Source organism: Mobula hypostoma, chromosome 10 (assembly GCF_963921235.1).
Source record: "Mobula hypostoma chromosome 10, sMobHyp1.1, whole genome shotgun sequence".
Classification (NCBI taxonomy): domain Eukaryota; kingdom Metazoa; phylum Chordata; class Chondrichthyes; order Myliobatiformes; family Myliobatidae; genus Mobula; species Mobula hypostoma.
Genome location: NC_086106.1, coordinates 18,580,376 through 18,595,511, shown reverse-complemented (window position 1 = coordinate 18,595,511; position 15,136 = coordinate 18,580,376). Strand labels below are relative to the sequence as shown.

Below are 15,136 nucleotides of genomic sequence, written 5' to 3'. Positions count from 1 at the left end.
ACAATTGGTGAACTCATTCAGAAAGTGGAGAGTTACAGAAAGAAGGGACGATATGTAGACAGTGATGCCCTGTGACCTGCAGCAATGTGTTCAGTGCTGACACTATTCACTAGATCAAAGATTCAAAGGTTCTTTTATTATCAATATACTATATCCATATACGACTCTGAAATTTGATTCTCCAGGTAGCCACGAAAACAAAGAAAGTATATGAAAATCGTTCAGAGAGAAACAGCAAACCCACCCCCCATATAAATAAGAACACCCGATCATCAAACCCCCTCCCCAAAAACACCCTCCCCCACACAAAATGGAACAGAAACAGCAAACCCCAAAAGGCAACCCCTTGTCCGCACAAAAAACTAACAGATCACCAACCCCCAAACACCCTCCCCTCACACAACAAAACCGAAAAGGAATGGGCGAAAAAAAACACAGAATATAAAACGATAAGTCTGAAAATGTCCACAGTCCATAAACACAACAGTCCAATCCATAAACACAGATCCACAATACCATCTCCGATATCACCGACATTCATTGAAAGAGAGGAGAGGGATACCACACGAGGCAGAGAGGCCGACCCGCCTGTCACAGCGAGACACACAGCAATAGGCTGCTCACAGAATCCATCCCCAGCAGTGATCAAGAGACAGGCAGTCGGCGCTGATATTGGGCAGATACCCACGTGACAACTTTGCCGCTCACACAAGGCTGACAAATCTATCAGCAATCTGTAGTGTTTTAACTGCAGAGATGATAATCGATGAGATGAATAGGCAAGAACCAATTCTAGGTTTTGGGACCACATCCAGGAAAGGACAAACTGTCTTGGAGAGGATGATGAACAAACATGCACTCCCCAGTGCAAATTACAAGTTGGGATAATGTTAAATGAGAGTGTAGCATCTGTAATGAAGAACACTAATGGAAGATCTGGTCAATATTTTCAGCGGAGCGAACATAGTCGATGAGGAAAAACTAGTTCATTTGGTTCTGTCTAGGGGCTCCAAAGTTACAAATGACATGCTGTAAGGAAACAAGTTAAGTCGAGTTTATTGTCATGTGCACAAGTACCTTGACGTGCAGGTAAAATCAGAAACTTGCTTGCAGCATCACAGGCATGTAGGTTCAGACAACACACTGCATCCTAATTTTACATAAATCATGCAAGACAAGGAAGAGAAAAAAACAGTGCAGGAAATGCAAAGAAAAACAGACATTCAACTTGAAGAGGTTCATGGAAGTTCAGAACAGTCTTCCACAGTGTCAGGTCTTAAGGTCATTTTAAACATGAGATTTAGTGGCTTGGATAATCACTGGGATTAATGGATCTGGGCAAAAGTCAGGTCAATGCAGTTGGTCAAAAATCAACTACAATGTCATTGAATGGTGGAACTGACTCAGGCCTCCTGTTTTCCTGTCTTCCTGTTGTCTTCACGTGATTAGGATGTTGTTGATCTTCAGGAAGCATCAACTATCTCACTTTCTCAATTCTTTCAGAAACCTGCACAGACTTGACAGGAGAGGAGGGGAAGGAAGAACAGGGACACGTGGATGGAAATGACAATGCGTTTACAGTTGCTGCCTTTGCCGTTCTGTTCATCATCAGTTTCCTCTACAGCACCTTCGTCACCGTTGTCAAGGTAACTAATTGATTAACAGAGACATCCCATGAAACACAAACTTTCACCTTCCTTATCTCACATTGCATTCTCTGACACTGTAGTCCCAAGGACAGCACAATCAACAGACAATGCAGTCTGAGGCCTTTCACATCCCAGGGACACTGGACCTTTCCTCTTTACTCCGAGCCTCTGGGCCTTGATAAGCAGAAGGTGGCAGAATGTGAAAGGGTATTTAGGGCAACAATTGTGAACTTAAACAAGGAAATCAAGCAAGAGTTGTATTGAGAGAACAGCAGGGTAAGGGTCAGAAGAGGATGATTTGGCAGATGAACGTGTGGCTGAGGAACTGGTGTAGGGGGCAGGGGTCAGATTTCTGGATCACTGTGATCACCTCTGGGGAAGGTGTGACCTGTACAAAAGGGGCAGATAACACCTGAACCTTAGGGGGACAAATATCAAGTGGGCAGGTTTGCTAGAGCCGTTCGGGTGCGTTTAAACTAATTTGACAGGGGGATAGGAAATGGAGTGATAGGGCGGAGGATCTAGTCGTTGGTTTACTAACAGAGGCAGTATGTAGCGAGGTTGCTAGCAAGCAGAGACTGATGATTGGACTAAAATGCAGTCGACAGGATGAGTTGCAATGTAAAAGGAGGACAAAATAGGAAAGGGTGATGAATACAAAAGTGAAGCTGTAACATTTCAGTGCACACAGTATATGGAATAATGTGGATGAACTTGTGGCACAGCTACAGATTGGAATGCATGATGTTGTGGCATCACTGAATCATGGCTGAAAGAAGATTACAGCTGGGAGCTTAACGTCCAAGGATGCCCATTGCATCAAAAGGACAGGCAGGTAGGTAGAGGGGGTGGGTTAGCTCTGTTGGTAAAAAATGAAATCAAATCAATAGAAAGAGATGACATAGGATCAGAAGGTGTAGAATCATTGTGGGTAGAATTAAGGAATTGCAAGGGTAAAAAGACCCTATAATGAACAGTGGCAAATACTTGGTCTACTAATTACAATAGGAGATAGAAAATGCATGACAAAAGGGCAATGTTACAATACTCATGGGGGAATCTCAATATGCAGGTAGATTGGGAATATCAAGTTGGTGCTGGATCTCAAGAGTGGAAATTCGTATAATGCCTACAAGATGGCTTTTTAAAGCAGGTCATGGTCGAGCACATCAGGGGATTAGCTATTCTGGATTGGGTGTTGTGCAATGAACTGGAATTGATTACAGAGCTTAAGCTAAAGGAACCCTTAGGGTCCAGTGATCGTAATATGATATAACTCACTCTGCAAATAGAGAAGGAGAAGCTAGGGTCAGATGTATCAGTATTACAGTGGAATAAAGGGAAATGCAGAGGCAGGAGAGAGGAACTGCCCAAAATTGATTGGAAGGGGACACTGGCAGGGATAACAGCAGAGCAGCAATGGCTGGAGTTTCTGGGAGTAATTCAGAAGGCACAGGATAGATACATCCCAAAGAAGAAGAAGTATTCAAAATGCAGGATGAGACACCGTGGCTGACAAGAGAAGTCAAAGCCAACATAAAAGCCAAACAACGGGCATATAATAGAGCAAAAATTAGTGGGAAGTTAGAGGATTGGGAAGCTTTTAAAAAACAACAGAAGACAACTAAATAAAGTCAGAAAGAAAAAGAAGGAATACAAAGGTAAGATAGCCAATAATATTAAAGAGGATACCAAAAGTTTCTTCAGATACATAAAGTGTAAAAGAGAGGTGAGAGGAGATATTGGAGTGCTGGAAAATGATGCTGGAGAGGTAGTAATGAGGGACAAGGAAATGAATAAGCACTTTGCATCAGACTACACTGGGGAAGGCACTGGCAGTATGACGGAAGTTCAAGAGTGTCAGGGGGAAGAAGTGAGTGAAGATGTTATTACCAGGGAAAAGGTGCTTTGGAAATTGAAAGGTCTGAAGGTAGATAAGTCACCTGGATCAGATGGTCTACAGTCCAGGATTCTGAAAGAGGTGGCCGAAGAGATTATGAAGGTGTTAGTAATGATCTTTCAAGAATCACTAGATTCTGGTATAGTTCTGAAGGACTGGAAAATTGTAGTTGTCACGCTATTCTTCAAGAAGGGAGAGAGGCAGAAAAAAGGAAATTCTAGCCCAGTTAGCCTGACCTCGGTGGTTGGGAAGATGTTGCAGTCAATTGTTAAAGATGGGGGGTTCTGCTCCTATATCTTATCTTATGGTCTTACTCAGGACATAAAACTTTAGCCCAACTATGGATCACACTAAAGGTCTGAACTGATACTCAGATTCGTGTTTTGGGGTGACCTCGGGGAATACTGACAGACACCTCTTCATGGGGCTCCATCTCCTGGAATGAGGACAGACCGTCTGTTATTTAGTTCACCTGTCCTCACAGGTTAATGTCTGTGCTGCACCTTGTCACACAATATCATACTCTCCTGTCTATATTTCAGGCTCAGCAGTGACCAGCAGATACGCGCCCCACGTTCAATGAAGAAATCCCCCTGTGGCTGCGATGTTTGGAAATGGAGTCTCCATCTCACTCACTCGGCAATCCGAGGCTACTGCACTGCAACTGCTCATTTCAGGAAATAAACCTCTAAATGTACCGGGGATGCCAGATGGGAAATGGGGGCACCGAGCTGGTTTGGTGGGTGGAGGGACAACAGTGGATGATACATTGGGAAAATGGCAGGATATGTGACACTGGAGGGGGTAGGCAGGAAGGGAGAGGATGGCAAGGTTAAGGCTTGGGAATGGGGAGCAGGGGATGGAGGTGTAGTTTGTGATGGAGAGGGGGGAGGTGAGGAAGTGGTTATTATTGTTATGGAGCAAGAAGGTGACATGGGGAGGGGGATGTGGTGGAAAGTGGGTTTGGGATCTTGCTCAGTCAAATTTTGTAAATCAGATGTTCTGGAAATCATTGCTTATAACTTTTCTTCCAGTTTTCCACTGGAGTTTATGTCATGTCATGATTTGAAATTGTATTAATTAAAAACAAAGAAAAGGAGAAAATGAAGTGACTGGAGTTGATAAAACTGAGGGAAGCCATTCAGCCCATCTTAGTTCCCTCATCACTGCAGAGATTCCATCTGCCTCCACGTACGAGTGGGTAATGCATCCCGGGACAAATATCGGAGAGATTCCCAGCCTGTGATATATGAGTGTAGCTCCACACGTACTGCTCATGTTCATAAGGGATTTCTCACAGTGGGAACACTGGGGTGCTGCACCCCGAGAAAGATATTCAGGAAAACACAAAGGCTCATTGGAAGAGTTTCTCAAAATCCTGTTACACATCCCACAAACAGATATTGATTGAATGTTTCATAATGACTGTCTCAATCCATATTTCAACACATTATCCGAATTCTCCACACTCCACGTTGCATAAAGCTGTGGGGACAGGAGCTTCTCCATTGCACACACAACCTCCCTTCAATGTCTCAGCCGAAAGGCGGCACCTCTGTCCCTCTGTACTACAGTGAACAGTCAAGTCAGTCTGAATTTTTGTTCTCAGGTCACTGAAAATCGACTGAACAGCATCAGTGCCCTGGAACAGAACTCACTGTGGGGACCAAAGCTTTTGGTCTTCGCAGTGTTTATCTGAAGGAAACTTTGTGCATCCTGCAGCATCCCCCATCAGAGAGTGTGGAGGTGTTGGTACCAGTACAGGTGACACAGAACTGGATATTGACCATGTACATTTTTTAATGTGATGACAGCAAGAGAAAGCATTTTTAAGAAAATATACCAGTGCAGGAAAACACGCCAGATACTGGGGTAAAACACACCAGGAGTAGAAAACATAAACAGGTACTAGATTAATGCAAACCAAGAATTGAATAGAATACATTGATGGACAACAGCACCTGATTTGAGCAGAGTAACTCCAAGGGACAGACATTGGAAGAATGCACACAGGACCAGATATTGAAGGAATATACCCCTGAAATGGGTATATATTGGCCATCAGCCTCTGACCTCTCTCGTTAACAGGGCATTTTCACCCACAGAACTGACGTTCATTGATTTTTTTTTTTTTGTTTTTTGCTCCATTCTCCATGAACTCTGGAGACTGTTGTGTGTGAAAATCCCAGAAGACCAGCAGTTTCTGAGATATTCAAACCACCCCATCTGGCCTCAATAACCTTTCTACAGTCAAAATCACTTGGATCACACTTCTTCATCATTCTGATGTTTGGTCTGAACAACAAACACGTCTGAATGCTTTTATGCATTGAGTTGATGCCACATGATTGGCTGATTTAATATTTACAGAAAAGAGCAAGTGTACCTAATAAAGTGGCCACTGAGTGAAGCCATCAAAAGTCGTCCTTTAATATATTAATTTGATTGAGTTCAGCACCTGTGAAAGCTGAGTTCTGACTCTTGGAACTTAAGCCATTTGTAAGCTGTTGTTACTGATGTTTGTGATGATTATTTATGTCCATTATAAATCATAAAAATGCTTGATGTGGAATTCCATTACAATGGAATCTCATGTGGATAAGGTGGTGAAGAAAGCTTTCGGTTTGCTGGCCTTTATTAATCAGAGCATTGAGTATAGGAGTTGGGATGTAATGTTGAAATTGTATAAGGCACTGGTAAGGCCAAATTTGGAGTATTGTGTACAGTTCTGGTCACAAAATTATAGGAAAGATGTCAATAAAATTGAGAGAGTACAGAGGAGGTTTACTAAAATGTTGCCTGGGTTTCATCTCCTAAGTTACAGAGAAAGGTTGAACAAGTTAGGTTTATTCTTTGGAGCGTAGAAGGTTGAGGGGGGACTTGATAGAAGTGTTTAAAATTATGAGGGGGATTGATAGAGTTGACGTGGATAGGCTTTTTCCATTGAGAGAGGGGAAGATTCAAACAAGAGGACATGAGTTGAGAGTTAAAGGACAAAAGTTTAGGAATAACATGAGGGGGAACTTCTTTACTCAGAGAGTGGTAGCTGTGTGGAACGAGCTTCCAGCAGAAGTGGTTGAGGCAGGTATGAAGTCGTCATTTAAAGTTAAATTGGACAGCTATATGGACAGGAAAGGAATGGAGGGTTATGGACTGAGTGCAGGTCAGTGGGACTAGGTGAGAGTAAGAGTTCGGCACGGACTAGAAGGGCCGAGATAGCCTGTTTCCGTGCTGTAATTGTTATATGGTTATATGGAAATAGACATTGGGGAAAACTATGAAAGACCAGACAATACCCCTTCTCAGGACCAGAAATTGTGGTTAATTCTCAACATTGTTCCTGAGGGAATACAACAGAGCTTGGGAATGCACAATTGATCTTCCGGAAGGTTGTGATTCCCATGTATGAGAAACAATTTATACAAGAAATTCTCTTATTTGTAAGGATTTGAGGATTAGATTCTCAGGGAATGCTCCACCTTCAGTCCATTTGGAAAATATATATGGAACTGTGTTTGGAGACTGGAACCAAAATCACGTAGTGGAAGGGACTCCTGCACCCATAATCTGGAATGTAGAGCAGGTTGTGAGGGACATGGCACTGACTCAGGTACTGGGGGATGTAATTGCAGGAACCGGTGATAACTGCGACCAGATTCTATGGAGATTACCTGTCACATGTAATGGCAAGTCTGACCAATAGAATTTTGGCAGAGTCATTCCCAGTGCCGTCTCTGAGGGAATTCTATCACACACAGTTTTATAAAAAGAAACAACTTATCCATGGAATTTCCATGGAAACAATTCACTACATTATCATGATATAACAATCTAAAATAATAAAGAGTAATCAGGCATGAAATATGATTGTGAGGACACGCAGTCCTCTTTTATTATCATTTAGTAATGCATGCATTAAGAAATGATACAATGTTCCTCCAGTATGATATCACAGAAACACAAGACAGACCAAGACTGAAAAACTGACAGAAACCACATAATTATAACATATAGTTACAACAGTGCAAGGCAATACCGCAATTTGGTAAAGAACAGACTATGGGCACAGTAAAAAAAAGTCTCAAAGTCTCTCGAAAGTCCCATCATCTCACGCAGACGGTAGAAGGAAGAAAAACTCTCCCTGCCATGAACCTCCAGCGCCGCAAACTTGCCAATGCAGCACCCTGGAAGCACCCGACCACAGCCGACTCTTGGGTCCGTCCGAAAACTTCGAGCCTCCAACACCGAGCACCAAGCACCATCTCTGCCGAGTGCTTCGACCCCGGCCCCGGCTGCTAAGCAACAGGCAAAGCCGAGGATTTGGGGCCTTCCCCTCTGGAGATTCTCAATCGCACAGTAGCAGCGGCAGCGAAGCGGGCATTTCAGAAGTTTCTCCAGATGTTCCTCCGTGCTTCTCACGTCTGTCTCCATCAAATCAGAATTGTGCATGGTACCCTACTTAACAAATACAGATATCATTCCGTAGCGGCTGCGCGCGCTACGTCGCGCTGCCATCTTCTCCCCCTTCTAAATATTATTAAAGTAAAGGCATCCGTTAGTCTTGCAAGACCATGGACCTGCGCCTGGAAAGTCTTCATTCTCCGGGGCGCAGGCCTGGGCAAGGTTGTATGGAAGACCAGCAGTTGCCCATGCTGCAAGTCCCCCCTCTCCATGACACCAATGTTGTCCAAGGGAAGGGCAAATATTCTTAATAATGAATTAATTACATTGCGAAGTAATTAAAAATCAATCCCAATCATGTAGGTAGATCTAAAAACAAAACAATGATGGATCGGTCATGATACAACATAACCGTGGATAACTTTTAGTTATTCATTCGCGGGATGTGAGCAGAACAACATTTCTTTACCATCCCAACTGCTCTTGAACTGGGTGGATTACTGGGCCATTTCACAGTGCAGTTAAAGGTCAGTTACTTTACTGAGGGCCTGGAGACATATACAGGCCAGACCAGGTAAAGTCAGCAGATTCCCTTCCCTGAAACACGTCAGTCATGCATTTAGACACCAATCCATTTCTCTAAGGCACGGTCACTGACCCAGGACTTTAATTACACATCCCTGCTGCCGTGATGTGATCTGAACTCACATATCTACGTCACAAACCCAGCTTCTCAATTAAACTCTCAGTAATATAAACTGTGTCTGTATGTGCCCGTACTGCTTCATATTACAGAGAGATTAACAATGACAGTCCAGTGTTTATTTCCACCCACAATAACCATCTCACTCACACACTCTGCCATTCTCCAACACATTCATTCAATCTACCCCCTCGTGAAACCTCTTTCCCCAGCTTGTACACACAACTTTCATCTGATTCCTCTGCCCTTGACATTTTAACACCATTCCTCCTTCAGTAGCTTTATTCCTTCTTTCCAGTTTGTCAATGCAGCTTCTCCCCCTCTCCTCTCCACCCCCCCCACCCCACTCCCCCTCCCTCCACCCCACCATGGCAACTTCCTTTGTGCCAATAAGTAATACCTGTTGCCCAGCAGCCAGACTAACTCTCACTCTTGCATTTCAGCCAACTAGAAATCAAGGATGTGCAACAACTGAGGACCTTACCCTGCCACTGGCCTCTGCTCCCCTCTGGGAATGTCAGCTTTCGACACTGGCTTGCTCCCTCCTTCCTTCCCTCAGTGAGTACGTGCTGCCAGTCCTCCGGTATATTTTACACTCTTCACTGCTCACAATATTCTTTTTATTTTCTCTCTCTCTCTCTCTCTCTCCCCTCCCTCCCTCTCTCTCTCTCTTGCCCCCCCCCCCCCCACACACACACACACAGAGCTAATGGCTGCAACAGTCTGATTGTACAAAGTGCAGGCAGCTTGTCAGAGCCAGCTTCTGACCCCGTGTTCTGTGGGGTAGCAGAGAGAAATAAGGGAGCAAATTGGAGATTTAAAGGTCTGAAATGAGCTTAGAGAAGGCGGAAAGAGAGGGGGGCGGACAGATAGAGAGAAAGAGAGAAGCGAGGAAGGGCAAGGAGGGAGAGGTAAGAACACAAGAAATAGGAGCAGGAGTCGGCCATCCAGCCCAGCAACCCTGCTCCACCATTCAATAAGATCATGGCTGATCTGGCCATGGACTCACCACCACCCACCTGCCTTTTCCCCAGAACCCTTAATTCCCCTACTATGCAAACACATATCCAGCCTTGTGTTAAATATACTTACTGAGGGAGCCTCCACTGCTTCATTGGGCAGAGAATTCCACGGATTCACCACTCTCTGGGAAAAACAGTTCCTCCTCATCTCCGTCCTAAATCTACTCCCCTGAGTCTAGAGGCTATGTCCCCTAGTTCTAGTCTCACCCACCAGTGGAAACAACTTTCCTGCCTCTGCCTATTCCTTTCATAATTTTAAATGTTTCTATAGCATCTCCTGTCATTCTTATGAATTCCAGTGAGTACAGTCCCAGGCGACTCAATCTCTCCTCAACAGTGAAATCAACCTGGTGAACCTCCGCCGCACCACCTCCAAAGCCAGTATATCCTTCCTCAAGTGAGGAGACGAGAACTGCACACAGTACTCCAGGTGCGGCCTCACCAATACCCTGTATAGTTGCAGCATAACCTCCCTGTTCTTAAATTCAATCCCTCTAGCAATGAAGGCCAACACTCCATTTGCCTTCTTGATAGCCTGCTGCACCTGCAAACCAACCTTTTGTGATTCACACACAAGCACTTCCAAGTCCCTCTGCACAGCAGCATGATGCAATTTTCACCACTTAAGTAATAATCTGCTCTTTCATTTTTCCTTCCAAAGTGGATGACCTCACATTTACCAACATTGTACTCCATCTGCCAGACTCTGGCCCACTCACTTAACCTATCTATATCTCTCTGCAGACTCTGTAACTTCTGCACAATTTGCTTTTCCACTCAATTTAGTGTCATCAGCAAACTTAGATACACTACACTCTGTCCCCTCTTCCAGATCATTAATGTATATCGTGAACAGTTGCAGGCCCAGCACCGACCCCTGTGGTACATCACTCACTACTGATTGCCAACCAGAGTAACATCCACGTATCCCGACTCTGTTTTCTATTAATTAACCAATTCTCTATCCATGCAAATACATCACATGGAAATCGTAGAGTAAGAGGGAAAGAAGGAGAAAGGAAGGAGTCTCTGCCACCTCGAAGGCCAGGTTACTGGACCAATATCCAAATCCGGGCCATGCTCTTCACTTCCTGCTCTGCACCCTGCGTTATTTCCCCCACTATGTGTCTCCAAAATCTGATCCAAGTATGTTTTCACACAACACTGAATTAGGGAGCATTTCCCTGGAGACGGACTGAGAATTGGTCCTTTGAATGTTATTCTGGTCCAAATGACTGCTGATACCTGGATGAAGGAGTCCTCTCATTGATGGGAATTTATCCCATATTCCTGAGTATTAGATGACAGGTGACACTAAAATAGACGGTATTGTGGGGAGTGAAGAAGGTTAGCAACAATTACAGTGGGATCTTGATCAGCTGGGTGGGTGGGCTGAGCAATTGCAGATAGAGTATTATTCAGATGAGGATGTCTCAGAGCGATTGCAGAATATTCTCAGTGGGGAAGGTGAGCAGATAGAAATGGTTGCACACATTGGCTCAAATGACAATTGGCAGAAAAATGGATGTGCTGCTGTGGAGTGAATATAGGGAGTTAGAAAAGAGGTTAAAATGTAAAACCCCAACAGTGGTAATCTCTGGATTATTCCCAATGCCATGTGCTGGTGAGGTTAAAAATTGGAGGATGTTGTAGATTAATGCATTGCTGAAACCTTGCACTAGGAGCAAGAATTCAGTTCTGTGGACATTTCAGATACGTTCTGGGAGATCAGTGACCTGTTCCTTTATTTGAGAAGGGCTACAAATAAAATGTTGGGAACTATGGACACAGTAAACCCAATATCTATGGAAGGGAGTTAACAGAGGAGTTACGAGGGTGCGCTGACAGATGACTGAACCCAGTGCAGAGAACTGACTGAACTCCATGCAAAGACAGAAATAAGAGTTTATTCCCAGGAATCCCAACAGAACATCAGTGAATTGACTAAGCAACACAGTGAGATAAATCATTCTTGAAGCACAAGGATCCCTTGATAACCAGCAATCGGGAGTCTGCTTTAAATAATCACAGTATGAGGAAAACCAGTGCCAGTCAAAATACACTTGACAAGACTAAACAGAATGCACAAGGACTTCGCAATTAACAAATATGTTGCACAGGCCCACAGGGGACATGACAGTACCTCCATCCCGAAGGCAGCCAGGGAGCTGTGGAGAACCCGAGACAGGGCTGGTAAACTCAGAAACCTGGAATAGTCCTTGGAAACCTGAAGGGCCATGGGAGACCTTGAACATAAACCAGAGAAGCTCAGAACATACACTAGAGAAACTCAGAACATTGCAGTGAGAAATTTGGAACGTAGCCTCTGGACAATCAATGAGAATAGCAGGCACCCTTGTCTCTGACCGACCGATGTCCAAGCTGCTGTTGAACCTCTGCTGGGTCCATTTATGTTCGGGTCCTACTGACACAGTATGCACTGACAGACAACTGAATCAGGAGCGGAAGAACGAGTGAATCTCATGCAGAGACAGAAACAAGTGTTTATCCATAGGAATTCCAACAGAACATCAATGTCTTGGCTGAGTGACACTACGAGACGAATCATTATTGAAACACAAGGACCCCACAATAAGTGCTAATGGGGAGTCTGCTACCGTGAACAGCAACACCAGCCAGAATTTTTGTTCTCAGGTCAGTGAAAAGGGACAACAGCATCAGTGCTCTGGAACAGAACTCACTGCAGGGACCAAAGCTTTTGGCCTGCTCGGTGTTTAGCTGAAGGAAACTTTGTGCATCCTGTAGCATCCCCCATCACAGAGTGTGGAGGTGATGGTACAAGTACAGAAGACTCAGAACTAGATAGCGACCATTACAATTTTAATGAGAACATTTTGAGAAAATATGCCAATGCAGGAAAATACAACAGATACTGAGGAAAACACACCAGGAGTAGAAAACATAAACAGGTACTAGATTAATACAAACCAAGAAGGGAATAGAATACAACAGCCAGCACCTAATTTGAGCAGAGTAAGTCCAAGGGACGGACATTGGAGGTAGACACAGGACCAGATATTGAAAGAATATACCCTAGGAATAGGCATTGAGGAAAACTATGAAAGATCAGACAATGGGAAAAATACCCCTCCACAGAACCAGAAATTGTGGTTAATTCTCAACCTCGTTCATAAGGGAATACGACAGAGCTTGGGAATGCACGACTGATCTTAGGGAAACAATTTAAAATCAGTTATTTGGAAGAATCAGAGAATTAGATTCCCAACCCCACATCTCAGAAATGCACCACGTTCAGACATTTGGGAAAATATATATGGAGCAGACTTTAGAGACTGTACCCAAGATCACGTATTGGAGGAGATTCCCTGTGCCCATAACCTGGAGTGCAGAGCAGGTCGTGAGGGGGCATGGCACTGAATCAGATACTGGGGAAATGATCCAGGAACAGGTGATGACTTGGGACCAGATCCAGTGGAGGCTCCCCATGCCCATATCCTGGAGTGTATGTGTAAGTCCTTGGGTATACTTAAGGAAGAGTTTGATAAATTCTTGATTCATTAGGGCATGAAGGGATATGGAGAGAAGGCAGGAGATTGGGGCTGAGATGGAAAATAAATCAGCCATGGTGAAATGGCAGAGAAGAGTCAATGGGCTAAATAGCCTAATTATGCTCCTGTGTCTTATGGTCTTATCTTCCAGTCCCACATGACCTCTTTCTAGGGATTTAATTTCATTTTTTTACCAACAGAGCCACTCCAACCCTCTGCCTACCTGCCTGTCCTTTCAATACCATGTGTATCCTTGGATGCTAAGCTCCCAACTATTATCACCTTCCAGCCATGACTCAGCGATGCCCACAACAGTGTATCTGCCAATCTCTAATTGTCCTACAAGACCATCAGCCTTTATTCTGTAAACTGTGAGTGCATTCAAATATAACACCTTCACTCCTGTATTCATCACCCTTTTCGATTTTGCCCCGTTTCACTTTAACTCATCTCATTTCTCACTGTTACCGTTGGGAAGGAGGTACAGAAGTCTGAAGGCACACATTCAGTGATTCAGGATCAGCTTCTTCTCCTCTGACAACCGATTTTAAAATTGGTATTGAACCCATGAACAATACCACACTATTTTAATATCATTTTTGTTTTGCACTATTTTATAAATATATATATATTTACTTTGATTGATCTGCTTATTTTTTTCTGTATTATCACGTATTGCATTGAATTGCTGCTGTTAAATTAACCAATTTCACGACACCTGCTGGTGATAATAAACCTGATTCTGAATGCAATTTTGCCCTGCTATCTGCCTGTCCTTCCTCACAGTCTCATCACACACGGGATCTAGTTGGACACCAACTACCCCATCCTCGGCCCTGTCACTCGAGTTCCCATCTCCCTGGCAAGTTATTTTAGATGCTCCCCAACAGCTCAAGCAACCCTAGCAAAAGAGCACAGTGTAACCTGATCAGTGTAACCTGATCCATGATAGTTTTTACCATCTGCATGGTTTGTCGTTATTCTGAGGAGGGGCAGGGCCTGAAGGGGGTACGGGAGGAAGGTAATATGCTGCCATGGAGTGGGGACGGATGTGGAAGGAATACAGACACTGTGCCTACTCTAAATGCGATGCATGTGATAGAGTTTGTCAGATGTGTTCTTAAAAGATTCTTTAATCAAAATGCAGAGGTCAGGATAGTGGATCTCCTCAGGGAACGAGACAGGGCAGGTGACAGACGTGTGTGCAGGCGAAAACTGTTTTGCTCTACTGATCGTTTTCAGGATAATTATGGAGAAGGACAGGATTGGTCCTCGAGTGGACATTGAAAACAGGAGGAAGGCCAATTTTGATGGCATCAGAAGAGATCAGGCAGACATGGACTGGGATAGGTTGGTTTCCTGCAAAGGGATACTTGGTTAGTGGGAGGTCTTCAAAAGAAAAAGATTGAATGTCCAGGATCTGTATGTTCCTGCTAGGAATAAAGGCACAGCTAAAAGATTTAGGGAAGCTTAGTTTTTCAGGGTATTGGGGCACTTGTGAAGAAGGAGGAGGTGAAGATTACGCATGGGGAGTTAGGATCAAATGCGGCACTTCAGTATGAGAAACGCAAAAGAACATGTAAGACAGAAATCAGGAGAACTAAAACGAGACATGATGTTGCTCTGACAGACAAGGTGAAAGAAAATCCCAGGGGATTTCATCAATATGTTAAGAGCAAAAGGATAGTAATGGGCAGAATTGCTTCTCTTGAAGATCAGCATGGTCATCTGTGTGTGGAACAGGAAAAGATGGATGAGATCTCAAATGAATTCTCTGCATCTGTACTTTCTCAGCAGACAGACACAAACTCTATAGAACTGAGGAAAAACAATAGTGGGGCCATGGACTGTATCCAGATAACAGATGAAGGGGTGTTTACTTGAGGGAAGTTGGGGTGGAAAAATCCCCAGAGCTTGACAAGGTGTCCCTT

General features: G+C 44.0%; 1 protein-coding gene across 1 annotated transcript in view; it reads left to right on the top strand.

The window, feature by feature from the left end:
* Positions 1–4,370, top strand: part of LOC134352726 (titin-like) — a 42,062-nt gene extending 37,692 nt beyond the window's left edge. The window contains exons 18-19 of the mRNA XM_063060127.1: positions 1,504–1,646; positions 4,092–4,370. Of these exons, the coding sequence (XP_062916197.1) occupies positions 1,504–1,646; positions 4,092–4,103 (155 nt within the window). The 3' untranslated portion in view covers positions 4,104–4,370. The remainder of the gene's footprint in view (positions 1–1,503; positions 1,647–4,091) is intronic.
* Positions 4,371–15,136: the final 10,766 nt, after the last annotated feature.